This window comes from Gossypium raimondii, chromosome 9 (assembly GCF_025698545.1).
Source record: "Gossypium raimondii isolate GPD5lz chromosome 9, ASM2569854v1, whole genome shotgun sequence".
Lineage (NCBI taxonomy): Eukaryota > Viridiplantae > Streptophyta > Magnoliopsida > Malvales > Malvaceae > Gossypium > Gossypium raimondii.
The window spans coordinates 33824525-33846200 of record NC_068573.1 but is presented as its reverse complement, the minus strand read 5'-3'; the positions used below and the strand labels follow the sequence as shown (position 1 = coordinate 33846200).

At 34.8% G+C, this 21676-nt stretch overlaps 1 protein-coding gene across 1 annotated transcript; it reads left to right on the top strand.

The window, feature by feature from the left end:
• Nucleotides 1-18225: 18225 nt before the first annotated feature.
• Nucleotides 18226-19386, top strand: LOC105799168 (hypothetical protein). Its single transcript, XM_012629578.2, has one exon. The coding sequence runs from the start codon at nt 18314-18316 to the stop codon at nt 18659-18661; it is 348 nt and encodes a 115-aa protein (XP_012485032.1). The 5' UTR covers nt 18226-18313; the 3' UTR covers nt 18662-19386.
• Nucleotides 19387-21676: the final 2290 nt, after the last annotated feature.

Genomic DNA, 21676 nt, shown 5'->3' with positions numbered 1-21676 from the left:
AAAATATGAATGAATTCAAACATTAGTGCCTAAATTAAAAAAATTTTAAAGTTAGATGATCAAAACAAGACACGAGTACAATTGAGTGACGATTTGTGTAGTTTGCCTTAATAAGTGGTGGCAATTATCTGACCTCTCCATTTCCAATTAAGTTGGTAATACAATCCATTTTAATTGAAAAATATTTAATTCATAAATAATTATATTCGTAGATCATGAGGCGAATTTAATGATCTTTAATTTTTGGAAGAGCCAAAAGCCATTTTCAAGATAACGTTTTAGTGTCTGGTATGTGTAATTCAATTCTTCTAAATATAAGTTAAAAGGTGTGAGATGATGTCTACATTTGGTTATGTATGTTAGCATCAACTTAGACTACTTGCCTTGGGTAAGAAGTGGAGGTCAATATGAGTTAAGAACATATACAATATGTCCTTTAATATTAGTTACGGATAATGGATCCTCTTTGAACCACTTCACTCATCAAGCATTCGTTAATGCAAATTTGTTTTTTGATGAGTCAAAATATGATACTTGAGATGTGAGGAGAGTCAATGTCGCAAATGTTAAAAAATTGTTTATGCTCAGTAATATAGATTTGAAATTTTGGATTTAGATTTCAATTATTATGTAAATGTGATAAGGATGCGCGTGGAATAGGATTGTAAATTTGTCCAAGTCGTGGATTTGGTCTAAGGCTCTAGATGAATGAAGGAGAACTCAAAGTTCAAAACAACCTGAAATGCAAACATATTCAAGTCAAATTTAATAATTAAAAAGGTAGCAATTAAAACAAATAATTAAAATAGAAAAAGAATAAGGAATCCAAATCAAATATTAGAAACAACTAAGCAAGAACAAAATAATAAAGAAACGAAATAAGGTAGATGAAAAAGATGGGAAGTGGCGTGCAGAAATCTTAAGGAGCCTTGAAAACCAGATGAATTCACAACCTGAAAACTTTGTCCCCACAATCTGAAAAGATAATCAAGAGAAATTCTTGAAGAGAAAAACTCAAATAGAATTTTATTAACTCAAAAAAAAAAGTTGCTGAATGAATTATATCGATTGTGTACAATGAAGAGGCCTTTATATAGGCTAGCTAACTACATCCAAATAAAACTTTCAATTATACTGAAACTCTAATTAAACTAAACAAGAAGTAATTTTAAATTAAACTAAAAATACTTAAAAAAATATATAATTTGGAATAAATAAATAATGAAATAACAAGTCCTAATAAATACAATATTAGATTTATATATAATAAAAATTAATACTAAAAATCTAACCCAATATGATTTAAACTAGAATTAAAGCCTGAAACTCGTAATTTCCGTAATAATCTCGTTCAAAAATTTTGTTCGCACAGTCTTCACTAAAATAGTCATAACTTGAGCTCTCGAACTCGAAATTGAGTGATTCAAAGTGCGTTTTGAAGCTAAGAGATAGATCTTCGAATGCTATGAGACATCTTAACCCAAAAAGACTTGGATCTCATCAAAAAAGTCGATGAATGAAATTTAATAAAATTTCACCCAATTCGTGCATGTATCAAAATGGTAAGAATGAAGTGGACAAACCAGCTGAGGTTCAATACAATATAATTAGAAAAGTATAAAAATATGAATTTGTCAAATCCAACAATATTGTTAAGGATTTCAAAATCATTACTAAATAGACTTTTAGCAAATCCATGAATTTGAGAAATGATCTTGCATGTTACATTTCTAAATAGTTTATTACTCAATTTACACTATTTTAAAAATCTAAATCCATTTTTTTGGTAGAAAAAGGGAATGATCTTTAATAAAAACTAAATTAAAGTCGGATTCATAATTGTCCATTAGGCATCATTTGACAATAGATGAATTAAGCAACCAGGTGGGTTAGAGCATAAATGAAACAAGTCATTAACAACAATATTATTCGAGGGAGAACAAGGTTGAAAATTACTCCCCAAACGAGCAAATACATCTGTGCATTTGTTCCCTTCACAAAAGGTATGCATCAACGAGCTAAGACTTATAAAACAAATGAGTGTCCTGCACCCATCAATCAAAAGAGAGCAAAATATTATAGTTAGAGCTACTTTTCATAAAATAAGTCACAGTAGTAGCAGCCACTTTAATTTCAAGGTTCGAGATGTTAAATTTTCAGGCTAAACTAAGAGCATCATGTAGAGCCCAATGTTTCACTTCAACACTAGTTGCTCTATGGTATGGCGATATGATCCAACGATCTAATTACCATAGTGGTCTTAAAAAAGGGCCCCTGCACTCACCTTGCTCGAATTACCTACAAACGAGCTCTCCGTATTCAATTTAAATCATCTATGGTTGGGAACTTTCTAAGAGACATTGACAAAATCAATAAGCCTTTTCAATTTGACTAGGGGAGAAAGAGTAACAAATTCACCCGCACTCTCAAGTATTCTTTGAACAAACCTCTTTAATGGTATATTTTAGTCAAAAACCAAGGTGTTCCGACATAACCAAATTTCACCCAAGTGTTGGATGAAATATTAACCTCAAGCCAATCGTCCCAAATTCTAAAATACTAGTTTACAAATGTTACCTTAAAAAAATGCCAAAGTAAGTGCAACAAAATTTTTTTAAAAGATAAGGTCATTCAATAAATTCATTAAATCAAATAACATCCGTCATTATAAGATCACGAAGTTCCTGGGGGTAATGCACTCCAAACAAGACTTCATGTTCACAATCCAAATCATACGTTTAATCCTATCGACTACCTTATTGGACAAATCCAGTAACATAATTGAAAGCTAAAGAATTGAAAAAGAGAAACCGAAGACAATGACCCAAATGAGTTAAGCCTGGTCTTACAACTTCAAATTTAGAAATAACAAAAAAGGAAAAAAAAACAATCCAACTTAATAATTACATTATGAAAGCCCATATCTCTTGCAAACTCAAGCCCCAGATAGATAACATGGGCCTTCGCCCATGTTGCATCCCAATGGCCAGTCACTAAGCACGTCGTACCACCGAGGATGAACCCATCGTCATCGTGCGCAACACATCCAATCCTCGCGACCTTGCTCACTTATCCCATGCAGCATAAACATTGATTTTAATTGAACCTATACAAGGTGCATACCATCTATGTTCTCTTGGTGATCTAGGCAAAATAGACTTATTTAGAAGATTGTGAACTCTGAATTCTTCATGGAAAGAATAAGGAAATGTGAGTGCGACATGAAGCAGAGTGAGGCCACCTTGTAGCACCTCATTATTGTAGACATTCCATAGGTCCCAAAGGAGTACACAAAATCTTGGCATAACTATCTGTTTAATTATCGCATAAAAAATTCCAAACAATTAGCACTAGAGTAGGCATTAAAAGAAATAATGGCTTCATATCTACCTGTCAAAATAAGAGTGGGTATTGAAACATGATAGTCCCTCAAAGCATACAATGTAATCTCATGAACCTCTTGGCACTAATGGCAAACAAGGTTAGGAGGGTCCCCAAACACAACTATTGGAAGAATCTCATAGGATGCTCTCCATATAAAAGTCTTGATTTTTAGAATCTTCACATAATAAAAAAAGGGTAAAAGAACCCCCACATATTAGCATCCATGGCCAGCCATTATAGATTAAGAATGAAGAAACTTGTTCTTCCTTATCAAGCTTCTATTCTCCAAAATTTTCCAAAATCTCAACACTTTTTCTTACTTTTCTTGCAAAACTAACATTTGAAGATCATTTTGAGCCTTCTTCTTCTTTTTCACCAACTTTGTTATCATCCACACTTAAGGTTTAAGCTTTCAGGAGAGAAAATTTGTGGTGGAGTGAGAAAGGGAAGATTGAAGTGAGTTTTTTTATGATTTTACATCGTTTAGATATTCCATTTCATATTTGTGAGCGTCCATACGTTAGTTGATCTATCCAAGTGACTATTTAATGTTAGTATTATAGTTTATTTATGAGTATTTATGATATTTTGTATATTTGGTGAAGAAAATCAAGTGGAAAAAGGTTGTTGATTAAAGTGGAAAGTGGGGAGTTTTCAATTTTTTTGGGTTGATTCTGGGTAAGTTATCATGGAATTTACCATAATTACCTTGTTGTAGGTGTTAGTTGGATTTATATGACTATATATGTATTTGGAAGTGGTATGTAAAATTTATGTATTGATATTGACATCAAGAATGGTTGAAAGTTAAACATATTCTTTATTGACTTGATGTTATGAGATTCAGTGTTATGAACATGCCCTTAATTTACTATAGGATTTTTATGACTTTTGGAATGTTACATTTATAAGTTGATTATGTAAAATACTCTGTAAACTTGACAGAAGATTTAGGACACAATTGACATACCAATAGGGAATATTAGCTCGTGTATGGGTTATATGGATAGTTGGAAATTTATTAAGTTACTTTGACTTATGATTTAATGTGGGTCAAAGCGGTGTTTTCTTTTGAGAATCATGGTTGTGTGGGTTAAATCACTCTTAGTGCTATATCTTGGTTGTGTGGGTTGAAATGCACATTTTTGCAATGTTAAAACACATGCTTGGTGGTGTTAGGATCGAATTCTCGAGTGTTTGAGACCCATTTTACTAAGGTTATCAAAGGATAAGACGATTGAAGTTAAGAATGTCAAATAATGAGGAAAATGTATAATTGTAATAAAAAAAGAGAGAATAAAATTATGAGATTATAAATTGATTTGAATTAAACCATATTTAATATGTCTAGTTTATATGTTAAATAATGTTGATAATCTCTTTATAAAAGTGTTTATAAAATTTTACTTATTACATCTATCTTTTGAATTATATTAATATCTCATGCTTTATATTTACGTTTACTATATTCCAATTAGAGGTGGGCCGCCCGGCCCGAGGGCCCGCCTGAAATATGGGAGGGTTATGGTAAAAATATAGGCTCGAAATATGGGTTTGGGCAAAAAAATGAGGCCCGTTTAGAAAATGGGCCGGGCCTCGGGCATCACTTTTTTGGCCCGGGCCCGGCCCAAATATATAATAAATATATATTTTTTATTTTTTATTTTCAAATATTTTTAAAATACTTTTTTTATTTTTAAAATAATTTTTTGGTGTTTATTAAAAAAATAGGCCGGGCCAGGCCGGACTCGGGCTAAGGAATTTTTTCCCGAGCCAGGCCTGGACATATTTTCAGGCCCATATTTCGGGCTAGGCCCGGGCCTAAGACACGGGCTGAATTTTTTTGGGCCCGGCCCATGAGCACCTCTAATTCCAATAGATAACAATTAACTTAGCTAACTCCCTAAATGAAGCAAGGTAAGTATGGTAATTTCCATTTGAACTTACTAAGCAAGTATACTTACGCATTGTTATTTTTGCATGTAGATTGCACTTTCAAATCCTCAAAGCCAACACTTTTTTGTGAAGCATCACACTATCATCAAGACTACTAGAGTATGAAATTCACATATTTGTGTATTGTGGCATGTACCTAAGCTTCCACATGTATAAATATGCTTATTTCATTTGTAATTCAATACTTGAGGCATTGGTTGTGATGTAGTTGTTAAAAGCTTATTTCTTATTGTAACGGCCCCAAATTCTCGAGTCAACGTTCGAGCGTTGACCTGGGTTGGCGATGGATAAATTTATTTTGGTATTGGGTTTTTGTTGGAATTAATTAGAGTGAATTTTGGACCTTTTTATGAAAAATTAAGGATGTTGGGAAGCTTGTGTGAAGTAGGGGGAAGATGGATGGCTAATATGGTAATTTTACCATTTTTGAATAAAAATCTTCTCCTAATTAATGGGAAAAGATGGTTTGGTAGATTGAGGTATGTGATAAAGTAGATTTGTCCCTATTTTTCCTATATTATAATCACCCTATTTTTTTTTTCTTTTTACATTTTTTCATTTCTTTCTTCTTTTCTTTATCTATTTTTCCTTAGCAAGTCATGTAGAGGGAGAAAGATTTGAATGAGTTCTTACCATTTTTTTCATCCTCCAAATCTCAAAGAAGGTAAGGGTTTTGATCTAGTTTTTTTTTCTTTTAAAAATTTCTATGGAAGAAAAAAATATTTATGTTCTTCAAGGATGAAGGTGGAGGTTTTTGGGTGTTTGGAAGGGTTTGAGTTTAAGGAAGTCTCTACCCATCTTCTCATATTTTTATTTATTTATTTATTTAAAGTGTGTATTTTTACATCCACTCAACTCTTATTTTTGTGAGAAATCTTGTGTGTTACATGGTTATTAGTTAAAGAGAGTGGTGAATCTTCTAAAGCTAAGGGTAAACGCAAAGTGGTGGAGAGCTAGGCAAGAAACTTTGCTGGTGTTCTTCCACCTTCCATCAAGGTGGTACCTTCTAACTCTCCTATACTTCTTGATAAGTCATAAATATGATGCTTGTGTGATAATGCATGCATGTTATATGGCTTTGGGTGGAAATCTTGTTTGGATGATTTAAAATAAAGCTAAAAACTTAGTTGTGAAATTTTGCTAGAAACAGATTATTACATGAATAGTAAGTTTGAAAATTCACCATAAATTTTGTAAAAATAATTAAGAAGTTATCTATACATCGTTGTAACTGTGAGTCACTCTAGTTTTGTTTAGAACAAACGAAGATCGATTTCGATTTGTATTTTAAAATATATGAATTTTTTAGTGTTAAAAGGTTATAAAAATCTGGCAACAGAATTCTTATAAAACAGATTTAGCAGTGACTTTGAAAAATCACCAAAAATTTCACAAGATAAAATAGGAAGTGAGCCTTATATCTCTATAACCGTACAGAAGTCTAGATTTGTTTAAAACAAACGGTGCTTGATTTAGAGTTATATATTAAGAGTTATTAATTTTTGAATGATAAAATGTCAGAATGTCAAGGTAGCAGACTATCACATTTCATTAGTTAATATTTTAGCTGGAATGATAAGCAAGTTGAAACGAGTATGAGACTCAAATGTCATGGTTGTATTTTCGTGATTATATGTTTGATGCTTTGTTTGCGCTCAGCCTTCGGGCTCTAACCTAACTAGCGGCCATAAGTGGCGTTCGAGATAAACCTACGGACACATGAGATTATTTGACTAGAGGCCATGAGTGGCGCGGGACTATCCAGATACCTGATTATTTGAGAAGTATGTGTAATCTAACAAGTTTGACAAGTTTGATATGCTTGCGATTTGGTTATGTAGATTTAATGAATCATGATTTAATTATTTGATACTCATGTCATGTTTCTATGTATACATTTGATTTGCATGCTTATATTTATGAATTGCTTGAAGTATGGTAGATTTGTTGTGTACCACTGAGCTTGTAAAGCTTAGCCTTTGAATTGTCTTAATTTTTAGATTTGTAGACTTTTGTTCATGTCCGAGGAACATCATCGACGTAAGACTCCTAGCATCACGTATTCAGAGTACAATACCTTATCTATTAGTGAGCATTGTATTCCTAAGGCCTTACTTGTATTTTTTTTTGTAGGTCTGTAACTCATTTATCATTTTTGTTGTTTTGACTATTTTGATATATGATGATATTGGAGCTCTACATATTTTGTATAACTACTTTTATTACTATTTTCAATATAACTATGTATGGTATTTTTTTCTTATATAAAATATATTTCAATGTTTTAAAATTATTTTAAAATTTTGTTGGGTTACTCCGGTGACCTGATGTAGCGCATTACTATTCGAGTACTCTGTATTCGGGATTAGGGTGTTACATTTAGTAGTTTCAGGACAATTTGTAGTCAGTTCTAAGACCAACTGGTTAGTCGTAGTATGGTTAGTCGTAGTAAGGTGTTGATGAATACATGCCCCTAAGTTTAAGAGTGTACTTTTCTAAGACTAGAAGTCTGATGATACTTTCTCTTTTCTGTTTCATCTTCAAATTCCCCAACGATTCAAATCGTAGCCATGAGGCCAGGGAGGAGAGTCATGCTTCTCCAATGGATGATAGAAAGATGAGTTTGTTCTGAACACTGACGACTTTGACATTCCAATGGGTTCAGGCTTGGATGAGGCAGTTTACTTCCAGAATATTAATTTTATGCTACATCGTATCTTTCGAGCAATCTCAAGGGTTCAACCTACCCCACCTGCTCCACCACCATCTGTTGTTTCGCAGGAGACTCCAATAGAGAGATTTTGTAGATGTAAAGCCGAGGGCTTTTATGGCAGCAGCGAGGATGACCTGATAGCTGATGGTCAGTGGTTGAGGGATACACTAAGGACTTTGCAGCCACTCCATTTTACCCTTGAGGGTAACATAGAGTGCATCATCTCATTGTTTAAGGGTGATACATATGATTGGTGAAAGATGGTTGAGATGGCTTTATAGCCAGAGCAACTGACATGGGATCAATTCTTGTCCGAGTTCCGAGGGAAGTACATTGGTTAGGTATATATGGATGACTTGAAGATGCAGTTTTCACGACTAGTCCAGGGTAATCGATCGTTGTATGAGTACGAGAAGGACTTTCTGCGATTGACTCTCTTCGCCCCTAAGTTAGTGGCTTCTGAGAGTCTTAGGTGCAGGAGATTTCACAAGGGGCTGCACATTGATATTCACAGTTATTTGGCAGCAAACCTGCCCGAGGTGTTCTCAGAATTGATATGGCAAGCTAAAGCTATAGAGAGAGTTCTAAGTATGAGATTAAGCTCGTTAGACGAGTCTAGTATCCAGAGTAAGAGGGTTTCTGACACTACGAGTCCGTTTCAAATAGTAGCCAAGAGGATTCTAGATTCTAGAGGATTCAAAATAACTCCATCGACACAGCCTCAAAGATCAGGTCAAGGGTCAGGACCAAGGGCTCGTAGCAGACCATTGACTTCCTCTTCACTAGCGAGTTTAGAAGGGTCAGTTAGGACCTCGACATTTCCAGTTTGTAATTTTTGTGGCCGAAGACATCTCGGGGAGTGTTATCGGAGAACTAGAGCCTATTTCCAGTGTGGGTCCACTGAACATTTTGTCAGAGATTACGCTAGAGCTAGTGGTGCTTCGCCTACTCAAACTCAGAGATCAACACCTTCTTTTCAACGTGGTACAGGGTTAACTCATTGTGGTAATAATGTCACTTCAGGCCAGCAGAGTAGAGGCATGGTCAGATCTGCAGCCGTATCTGACATTCGAGTTTCATCTAGGCAATATGTTGTGAAAGCTCGGTAAGACTGCAACATCGCTGATGCGATTGTATGTATTTTCACATTGTTCCCTATTCCCATTACTATATTAGTGGACTCTGGGTCTACGCATTCATATGTTTGTAATGAAATCATCCAAGAGAGAGGTATTCCTGTTGAGGAGTTAGATGTTGGGGTTTGAGTATCCAGCTCATTAGGACTTGATGTGTTGGTGGATAAGGTGTACCGGAGATGCCCAGTTGAGATTCAAGGTCAGGTATTTCTGGCAGACTTGATAGAGTTGCCCTTTCGAGAGTTTGATGTAATTTTGGGCATGGATTAATTGACCGAGTATGATGCAAGTTTAAGATGTAGAGCGAAGCAGCTTAAGCTCTATGGGTTGGACGGAACTAGAGTCCTAGTGACTAATGAGATTAGTGAATACTCGTCTTATGTCATTTCTGCGACTGTAGCTCGAATGTTGATTAGTAGAGGCTGCGTAGCCTTCTTAGCTCATGTAGTGGATACAATGGTCTAAAGTCCGGTATTGGAGGACCTACGAACTGTGAAGGAGTTTATAGATGTTTTCCTGAGGAGTTGCTAGGATTACCCCCAAATAGAAAGTTAGAATTTGGGATCGAGATGTTGCCTGGTACGGTTCCGATATCCATTACCTCGTACCGTATGGCACCAGCTGAGTTGAAAAAATTGAAGACTCAGTTGCTAGAGTTGCTTGAGCGCGATTTTATATGCCTTAGTGTGTCGCCATGGGGAGCACCAGTGTTATTCGTCCAAAAGAAGGATGGGTCGATGAGATTGTGCATTGATTATCGTTAGCTCAATAAGGTGACAGTAAAGAACAAATACCCACTTTCGAGGATTGATGACCTGTTTGACCAGTTGAGAGGTGATTGTGTGTTTTTTAAGATTGATTTGAGATTAGGGTATCATCAGTTGAAATTTAAGGAGGGGATATTCCGAAGACAACTTTTAGGATTAGATATGACCATTATGAGTTTTTGGTGATGCCGTTTGGGCTCACAAATGCTCCTGCAGCCTTCGTAGATTTAATGAACCGTATTTTTCAACCCTACTTAGATCAATTTGTGGTGGTTTTCATTGATGATATATTGGTGTATTCACGATATGAGGATGAGCATGATCACCATCTTCGAGTTGTGCTTCAGACCCTTCGAGAGAGGCGAATTTTTGCCAAATTTTGTAAGTGTGAATTTTGGCTTTCTGATATGGCCTTTTTGGGTCACATTGTCACGACGGATATAGTGGATCCGTAGAAGATTCAGGCAGTGGTGGATTGGAAGCCACCGCGTAATATTTCTGAAGTTCTTAGTTTTTAGGCCTCACCGGGTATTATAGATGATTTGTTAAAAGTTTTTCAATGGTTGCTACTCCGTTGACCAAGTTGCTACATAAGGGAGTTCCATTTGAGTGGAATGAGAAGCACTAATAGAGTTTTGATTAGCTTAAGACAATTCTGACAAAGGCATCAGTTTTGACCCAGCTGGAGTCAGGTAAGGACTATGTAGTGTTTAGTGATGTGTCCTTGAATGGACTTGGTCGTGTTCTCATGTAGGAATGTAAGGAAGTCACTTATGCATCTAGGTACCTTAAGTCGCATGAGCATAACTACCCTACTCATGATTTAGAGTTAGCAGTAGTGGTTTTCGCATTGAAGATTTGGAGGCACTATCTCTTTGGGGAGAAGTGTTATATTTATACCGACCACAAGAGTCTTAAGTATCTGTTCACCTAAAATGAGCTAAATTTGAGGCAACGTAAATGGATCGAGCTGCTTAAGGACTATGACTGTATCATTGACTACCATCTAGGTAAAGCTAATGTGGTAGCAAATGCATTGAGTCATAAATCAGTGGCAGCATTGCGAGTGATGTTTGCGAATTTGAGCTTGTTAGAGCACGGTGGTTTATTAGCTGAGCTTCAAGTTGAACCGATGTTGGTGCTAGAGGTAAAAGAGGTGCAGAAGTCTAATGATAGTTTGGTTGCTAAAGCAAATAGGGTGAGGCGAGGAGAAGCATCAGGCTGATGGCAATGTATTGTATTTTAGAGGGCAACTTTGTGTTCTAGCAGGTGAACTAAAGGATAAGATCCCTCGTGAGGCACATAGTAGTCCGTTTACTATGCACCCAGGTAGTAACAAGATGTATCAGGAGCTTTGTCTATTTTATTGGTGGCCAAGGATGAAAAGAGATGTGTCAGAGTTTGTGACTCGATACTTAGCTTGTCAGCAGGTGAAGGCAGAGCATCAAGTTCCTTCAGGTCTTCTTTAGCCAATCTAAATTTTACAGTGGAAATAAGATAGAGTCACTATGGATTTTGTGATTAGTTTACCTATGTCTCGGTGCAGACACGATTCAATTTGGGTAATCGTGGACAAATTGACGAAGACTGCACATTTCCTACTAGTGTGCATGGACTTCACTCTCGAGAAGTTGACCAAATGATATATTGGTGAGATAGTGAGGCTTCACAGGGTGCTGACTTCGATTATTTCAGACAGAGATCCGCGTTTCACTTCAAGATTTTGGAGAGCCCTTCATGGGGCATTGGGTACCTGCCTGCACTTCAGTACAGCTTTTCATCCGTAAACTGATGGCCAGTTAGAGCGAGTCATTCAAATTCTCGAGGATATGCTTTGTTATTGTATCATTGAGTTTCAGGGAGGTTAGGAGGAGCACATTCCCTTAGTCGAGTTCGCATACAATAATAGTTATCAGTCTAGCATTCAGATGACTCCTTTTGAGGCATTATATGGTCATAAGTTTATGACTCCTTTGTGTTGGACAAAACTTAATGAAAGGAAGATTGTTGGATTGGAGTTTGTTAGAGAGATTAAGGATAATGTGCGGATGATCCAAGACAATCTAAGAGTAGCTTTAAATTGTCAGAAGTCATATGCAGATTTGAAGCACAAAGAGATAGAGTTTGCAGTGGACGACAATGTCTTCCTTAAAGTTTCACCTTGGAAGAAAGTTTTACGATTTGGACGCAAAGGAAAATTGTGTCCCAGGTTCATTGGACCTTATGAAGTTCTAGAGAGAGTTGGACCAGTGACATATCGGTTAGCCTTGGCACCAGAGTTAGAGCGTATTCATAATATGTTCCACGTGTCCATGCTTAGGAGGTATCGTTCTGATCCTTCCCATATCTTACTGCTTGAGTAGATTAAAGTGAGCCCAGACTTGTCATATGAAGAAGAGTTGATTCAGATTTTGGCCTAAAATATTAAAGAACTTAGGAACAAGAAGATCCCTTTAGTAAAGGTCCTATGGAGGAATCACGAAGTTGAAGAGGCAACATGGGAGCCAGAGGAGTTCATGAAATTATAGTATCCGCACCTTTTTATTCAGGTAAATTTCGAGGACGAAATTTCTTTTAAGGAGGGGAGAGTTGTAACGACCCCAAATTCTCCAGTCAACATTCGAGTGTTGACCTGGGTTGGCGATGGATAAATTTATTTTGGTATTAGGTTTTTGTTGGAATTAATTTGGGTGAATTTTGGACCTTTTTATAAGAAATTAACGATGTTGGGAAGCTTGTGTGAAGTATAAATGGCTAATATGGTAATTTTACCATTTTTGAATAAAAATCTTCTCCCAATTAATTAGAAAAAATGGTTTGGTAGATTGAGGTATGGGATAAAGTGGATTTGTCCCTATTTTCCCTATATTATAATAACCCTATTTTTTTTTTACATTTCTTCATTTTTTTTCTTCTTTTCTCCATCTATTTTTCCTTAGCAAGTCATGTAGATATAGAAAGATTTGAATGAGTTCTCACCATTCTTTTTCATCCTCCAAATCTCAAAGAAGGTAAGGGTCTTGATCTAGTTTTTTTTCTTTTAAAAAGTTCTATGGAAGAAAAAAAAATATATGTTCTTCAAGGATGAAGGTGGAGGTTTTTAGGTGTTTGGAAGGGTTTGAGTTTAAGGAAGTCTCTACCCATCTTTTCATATTTTATTTATTTATTTATTTATTTAAAGTATGTATTTTTACATCCTCTCAACTCTTATTTTTGTGAGAAATCTTGTGTGTTACATGGTTATTAGTTAAAGAGGGTGGTGAATCTTCTAAAGCTAAGGGTAAAGGCAAAGTGGTGGAGAGCTAGGCAAGAAACTTTGTTGGTGTTCTTTCATCAAGGTGGTACCCTCTAACTCTCTTATACTTCTTAATAAGTCATAAATATGATGCTTGTGTGATAATGCATGCATGTTATATGGCTTTGGGTGGAAATCTTGTTTGGATGATTTAAAATGAAGCTAAAAACTTAGTTGTGAAATCTGCTAGACACAGATTATTACATGAATAGTAAGTTTGAAAATTCACCATAAATTCTGTAAAAATAATTAATTATGAGTTACTCTAGTTTTGTTTAGAATAAACGAAGATCAATTTCGATTTGTATTTTAAAAGATATGAATTTTTTAGTGTTGAAAGGTCATAAAAATTTGGCAGCAGAATTCTTATAAAACAGATTTAGCAGTGGCTTTGAAAAATTACCTAAAATTTCACAAGATAAAATAGGAAGTGAGCCTTATATCTCTATAACCGTACAAAAGTCTAGTTTCGTTTAAAACAAACGGTGCTCAATTTAGAGTTATATATTAAGAGCTATTAATTTTTGAATGAGAAAATGTTAGAATATCAAGGTAGCAGACTGTCACATCTAATTAGTTAATATTGTAGCTGGAATGATAAGCAAGTTGAAACGAGTATGAGACTCAAATGTCATGGTTGTATTTTTGTGATTATATGTTTGATGCTTTGTTTGAGCTCAGCCTTCAGGCTCTAACCTAACTAGCGGCCATGAGTGGCGCTCGAGATAACCCTACGGACACCCGGGATTAGTTGACTAGAGGCCATGAGTTGCGCGGGACTATCCGGATACCCGATTATTTTAGCAGTATGTGTAATCTAACAAGTTTGACAAGTTTGATATGCAAGCGATTTGGTTATGTAGATTTAATGACTCATGATTTAATTATTTCATACTCATGTCATGTTTCTATGTATACATTTGATTTGCATGCTTATATTTATGAATTGCTTGAAGTATGGTAGATTTGTTGTGTACCACTGAGCTTGTAAAGCTTAGTCTTCGAATTGTCTTAATGTTCAGATTTGTAGACTTTTGGTCGTGTCCGAGGAACACCATCGACGAGAGACTCCTAGCATCACGTATTCAGAGTACAATACGTTATCTATTAGTGGACATTGTATTCCTAAAGCCTTGTATTTTTTTTAGGTCTATAACTCATTTATCATTTTTTTATTTTGACTATTTTGACATACGATGATATTGAAGCTCCAAATATTTTGTATAACTACTTTTATTACTATTTTCGATATAACTATGTATGGTATTTTCTCTTATATAAAATGTATTTCAATATTTTAAAATTATTTAAAAATTTTGCTGGGTTACTCCGGTGACCTGATGTAGCACCTTAGTATTCGAGTACTCCGTATTCCGGATTAGGGTGTTACACTTATGTGACATTACAAGAATCGTATGGAAATCTCATTTGCATGTATGCAAGTAGTCTCTTTTTCTATGAGCTCTGATTTTACAGTTAATTGACTTACTTGGAATGGTTTTATGATGATTTATTTTTTTAATATTCTTCATGAATGGTTTTTTGATAATGGTTTTGAATTGTGCTAGTTCTTATGTAAACTTTCACTAATACGTGGTCATCTTTGTATTATGTTTCATGTTTTCCTTAATGTGAGGTGTTTCAATTTCAGTTTCAGTTTTAGGTGTTTGGAACTCAAAATTAGTCTCATGCACCTTGGGTTTGATACCCATGGTGTAGGTATCGATTCCTAGTTGAAATAGAGCAAAAAATTACATCCCAAGTTCCCGGAACCTAGTACCATTGTCAAAGGTACCACACTCAAATTAACAAAATGGTTTCCCAAATAGTTTAGGGACCTGGGTGCGATACCAAAGGCCTTAGGTACCAATACCTGGGTCCTGACAGTGTTGCTGCATTGTTTTGTTGAAAACGGTCCCTCCAAGGCTTGTATATGGTCCTGAGCACTTACATTTTGATTCAAAATGGTTTGAACAAGCTTCTAAAGTTCTAAAACTAATTTTATCAATTTTATATGATTTTATAAAAATATTTTAATATTTAATTTCTTAAATATATTTAAGATTCTTTTCATGGAAGTGCTTTGGTGGCATCTCCCATCTGTACTGATCATCGAGACGGGTGAGGGGTGTTGCAGCCTAATTATTTTTTCTTTTGACTACTTTTTGTAATGTTATTATTTTGTGTAGGGCATTTCTGATAAGGAGAATTTTTTTGTATAGGAATTACAATGTTGGTAATCTTGTTGGTAATTTATTTATAATTTACAACTACAAAAACACAAACATTTAGTTGATTTTACTACTATTATAACTCATAGTTTAGGTACCAATTTAGATCATTTTGGCAAGTTTTAATTATGTAATTTGCTTCCATTTGAATTGATTGCAAACTTCACTATAATAAAACCAACAAACCATTTTCAATACAATCAATTTTAGAATCAATTTCATTTCTTCTTAATGCCACCATTGCAGTTCTATTACTAAACTAAAAATAAGCTGACATAAAGAATCCCAAGGATTAAATATTCTCTTTTATTCCCTCTCTTTTAGCGTCACTTCAAACTCATTGTATGATCATATATAAAATTAGTGCACAAAAATCCAAAATTTTCTCTCTTTCTTTCTTTCCATCTCTATGATTCTGACTTTTCTCAACATTCCAAACAACACTACCTTTGTATAAGGTGTGATATGTTGTAATTTGATATGTTAAATTAGGCTCTCCAATACACTCAGGGATCTTATTCTCAAGCAATTTAAGTATTTTTTCTATGCTTTTTTCAAGTTTTAGCTTTTACCATTAATAAATGTTTTTGCTTAGTTTTGTTCCTATTGAGATCCGAATTGGCAAAATGGTGCCATGGGGGACCTAACAAGGTGTTTGAATTGGTGTAGGGAGACAACAATGGCTCGACCTCGAGAAAAATATCATTCAGTGTGGGTGTCGCTATATTGATGCTATAGAAGTCACGACACTGAATCCATTTGCCTCAAGGATGTAACAATTTAACGAGAAATCAACTTGGAACCTACTATTGAGAGTGTCGCGACATCGAGGTTATGATGTCACGACACTGAGCCAAAGTCATAATACCGAGCCTCCGAGGTCGTGATATCCCTGAAAGTGTTGAAGTGAAGAAATTATGGCAACCACCAGTGATATCACGACGCCAACTAGTGGATGTCGCGAAATCAAGAACCCCCACAACCACGAGGGCACCACTGTTGAGGGTGTCGCGACACCAAAGCCTAGATGTTGCGACATCTATGCTTGATGAGTGAAAAATTTATTGTAAGGGTAGCCTTTTGTCCAACATCAGCCCAAGCCAAAACATCACTTTCAGGGGCATTTTTGTCTAAAATTTAAAATTGTATTCAGCTGTTAAAAGTACATTTTGGCTAAACACTTTAAAGGAGCCAACTTTCTTTTAGTTTTTTAAGCTTAGTAGTTAGTTTCTTCTTCAATTTTTTAGGATTTAGTTCATAGCTTTTCTGAGTTTAATTAGTTTTTACTGTAGCTTTTGTATTATTTGCATTTTGGTACTCTAACTTTAGTTTGTATTTTGATTTTCATCCAAAGCCTTTAATATATTCAGTTCCATTTTCTTTTCAAAGTATAAAAATATGAATTTTACTTGTATTTTCACCTCCATTATTTTTGTCATCATCTTTTCTAAGAAACCACCAAAGAAATTCCTAAGCTTTCTTTCACCCTACTCTTGTACTTATTTTAATGTATGAATTGAGTATGTGTTGGGTTGTTGTTTACATGAAAATTATGTTAAGTAACTAAATCTATGGTGGTTGGTTGATGGAAACATTATCTGGTTAGTTTTTGGTACATTGACTAAATTGTAAAAACTGGACTAAATCAAATAGACTTCAAAACTTAAAATTGAAGCCTCTAGGTGAATATTTAGGTAGGTGAGACTGAGAGGAGAGCCTATAGAGCACCAGTTTGGTTGTCCAGAGTTAGTTTGGTGAGGTCGAGAGATAAACCAAACTAAATCGTCTAGTTTGGTAAAATGGTCACCAAGATAAACCTTTTAAACCCTTAATCCAAAGACTAACCAGCAACATCGAAGTCAACCGACTGCCTGTGTGTCTTGAATTGTTAATTGTGTAAGATTGTCTATTTTACAATTTGGTCTTTCTTAGTGTTAGATAATCAATTAGTGTAATTACCCTTTATTATGAATTGTCGTAATATGATGCTTAGGGAGTAGTTAGCTAGACTCACTCTTTGCATACTTTGTTCACATTAATCTCCCTATCCTTGAATTCTCTTGGGTTCAATCTTTAGAATACTCGAGTGTTCCTTTGTAATACTACAAATATTGCAACTTGACCTATCACCCTTGCAATATACCATTAGATATTTAAGTTTAATTGTGTTGATTCATAGCCCCAGTGCACGCACGCTGGGGCGAATCAAGGAGTCATAAGAGGATCAAAGTAAGTAAAAAAAAATCGTAATTTTATTCTCATAATTCTAATAACAAAAAAAAAAAAATTTCCTACCTAAGTTATCATTGGATCAAGAAGTCTTTAATTGAGTTAGGTTCTCAGAATAACATATAAGTATGGCATTAGGTGCCTCCATTTTTGATTTTTTTTTCTCTTTTCTCTTTTCTTTGCCAACTAATTACATGAAAGAGTGGTTTCCTCTTAAAAGTAAACATTATAAAATTAAAACTTTTAAAGTAAAAAAAATTAACGGTGGTAATGGCATTGCTTAACCTGAGCATTAAATGACAATATTTGTGCCATCTAAGACTTTTGTTACGAGGTTAATGAAAGATAACAACTTAATGATTAAAATGTAACAAATCAATAATGTTAGTAATCATATCGTAACTTTTTAAAGTTTAATGACCAATATATAATTTAAATCATATATGAATGATTAAATCGACAATTTGCCCTATGACATATGAGGTAAGCGTCGAAAGTATAAAACAGCTTCAACTCCGGAAAATATACACAATGGAATCCGAACTCAAGAAAACAGTGTTTAATTATTGTTCTTATTTTCAACGGAAGCCAAAATCAGTGACATGAACAACGACGACGATAAAGATCCATGGTTAGCACCCGACAAACTCTACCATTTCCTCTTTTGCTTCTTTCTTACCCTCTTCTTCTCCGCTTTAGCTTCTCTATCCCGCTACCATTTTCTCCGTAGCCATTCTACTCGGGTCGGATCCATCCTCTCCCTCTTAGCTGGCGCTGCCAAAGAGGCTGCTGATCAACTCGGGTTTTTCCCCTCTGCTGGTGCTTCCGCCAGAGATGCCCTCGCGGATCTCCTCGGGGTTTTGGTAGCTGCAATGGCGCTTTCTTTGTGGAATAGGCTGCACCGATCCCGACCCGATTCGGGACACACCCGGCGGGTTTTGCCTGTTTGATTGAGATTCCATGGTTCGCTTGATAAATGGTTAACTGATTTTATGTGTTTAAGCGTGTGTGGCTAGCTGCTTCTTGGATAGGAGACGTTTGGTTGCCGAGACAATTTTGTGATTTTCTTTTTCATCTGCTTTTTGACTGGCCTTTTTGGAATTGGGATTAATTTCTTTCACATGATTGGCCTTTTTAAAGAGCATAGGATTGTTCGATTGGTGAGAAATTGAATGCGAAGAGAAATGATGATTTTTCAAGGTTTCGGGAACTTGAGATTCTATTTCTGGGATTAAAACGATAGAATATATTGGCTGATGTCTAAAACAAAAGTTTGACAAGGCTAATGTACTTCTATAATTCATTTGGCTTTGTTTGCCTGATGGAAAAATAAGTGAAAGCAAGGCGAAAGCTTTGGATTTTGGCGTCATAATCCATTTGGCTTTGTTTGGTTGATTGGGAAACAAGAGACACCGAAGCAAAATCTTTGGGTTCTGGCTTTATAAGTCATTCGGCTTTGTTTGGTTGATGGGGGAAACAAGAGAAAGCAAGGCATAAGGTTCGGATTTTGGCATTATAATCCATTTGGCTTTGTATTTTGGCATTAATGGTGTGTTCTTGTTGTTCCTTCCGAAATTTCCTGGTGCTCATTGTAGCTAGTTGTATTAGAAACTTTGAAGGAATATTTTATAAGCTTTCGCTTAGTTCTATGTGTGAGATTTCTTTCTTTTTTTCATGTTTTCTTTCCTTAGCGATACAGATTCAGACTTGCCCCTCATATCATGCGTTTATTGGGGTATGGTCGTATTCCCTGCGCATACATCAAAAGCATTATCCTCTTTGATGTCTATAAACCCCTACAGGCTTTCACCCAATGATGCACCTCTGTCGACTCAAACCAAGCTTTGCCCTTTCGAGGAGAGGTCCTTGGTTTGAACATACCGAGTGCTCGTATTTAGCGTTCACACCTGAGTCCAAATAATATATATTCTATACTATTTTCTTAATGTGATTGCTCTGCGCAACTGAATACTAAAGGTTCAACAAAGAGCTAAAGAGAGCAGTTTGGAAGAAAATACAGAGAGTTGCAATATCCCGTTGTCAATCCTCTGATACAGGTAATCTAAGTGACAAGCTCAACCGTGCTGTTTGTTATACATGCATATATCATATATGTGATTGATACATGCAGTTCACCAATTTACATCCTAATGTGTTCCCCCTTTGGTCATTTTGCAATATCTAGTCATGGAGTTGTGATACTGGAGGTTGTTGATGGATGTTAATACCCCCGAAGCAGCTCCTCACGGTTGATAGTGTGATAGCCCGAAATAGGGCCTAATCGGAATAGTGGTTTCGTAACCACAAATCCGAAGTGAAATAGTTTAATTTTATAAATTTTTATTAGTTACTGATTGATTGAAATATTGTGTGAAAATATGAATAGAAAATTTTAATGGTTTAGTGCCTAATTGAATTTTTAGGACTAAATTGAGAAAAATGCAAAGTGTGTCTAATTAGTGATTAAATGACTTAATTGAATTATTGCATGAAATTGGAAGTGTTTATGTGGCAATTAGACCATAAATTAGTGATATGGACACAAAAGGGTAATTCTAGAAAAATATCTAAGTAATGGGTCAAGAGCATTTTTGTCCAAATTGAGTAAAAGACAAAATAAAGTGAAAATAAGTGTCCATCTTCTTCAAAATCAGACGTTTGCTGCCAAAAAAATTCATGTCACCATAGCTAGGGTTCTTGATCTTCCTAAGCTCAATTGTAAGTGATTTCTTGCCCTGTTTTTAATTATTTTCGTATTTTTATGCTTATTGATGCTTGAATTTCATGTTTCTACCATTTAATTTAAATGAAATTAAAGTTTAAAAATTGACCCATTCATGATATAATTGTAAATTGATTAGTGATGTTAGATAATGAATGTTTGAAGTGTTAATTACAAGTTTTACTAGATGAATTTTGATGAAAATGTTGAAAAAGGGCTAAATTGTGAAAGATGGTTGTTGACATCATTTTTTTTGGATGAAAAATGGGGTCGACTTGGGTTTTGAAAAATGAAACGGAAGTTGCCACCAATCTTTTTTTATGAGGTGTGATTGGATCACCTCGAAAAATGGTTGTTTTTAATAAACGGTTTGATTTTATTAAAACAACAAGTTTGGTCCACGAAATTCAGAAAAACGGGTTCGGGAGTTGGTTACGCACGAGGAAGGATTAACACCCTCGATACGCCCAAAATTGGTACCTAGTTGATTAGTCACTGTCTTAATGTCGAAAATTAAAAATTTTAAAGAAATTCAAAATACGATCCTTTGTCTTAAAATGACTTGTATAAAATAGGTTGCTTATATTAAAAAAAAAAACTCCTACAACAAAAATTAAAAAAAAGATATTCAATTGTTTGAGTCAGATGAGGAAATCGCAACCCAATGCGTTAGGGCACAATTTCTCAACATTCCGAACATTGAACATTGCCTTGGTTGTTTTTAAGAAAATCCTCATCTCGAAAAAGCAACGTGTCACATCCAATGCGTTAGGACACGACATATTGAATTCCCGATAATGAGTTTTTTTTTATTTTTTTAAAGGAGTAATCTCGATAATTTAGATTCAACGAAGAAGAACGAAACCCAATACGTTAGGGCTTGATTTTCTCGAAGATCCCAAATACCGAGTATTACTTATTTTGAAATTTTTCGTTTTTTGGTAAATCTGAGTAAAAATAGAAGCAAAATAATGATAATGATGATAATGTAAATAATATGAGCAAAAACAAACAAATAAATAAAAAACAAATCAATCATGTATATGCAATAACAAGTAAATAAATAAAATAAAAAAAACTAAAACATTAAATAAATGGACATATAAATAATTAAATAAATGAAAAAAAATAATAATAAAGAAAATAGATAAAAATTATAAAATATGAAAATATATATGTACATATAAGAAAAAGGTATATATATATATATATGAAGGTATACATATTTTAATACGTAAAATAT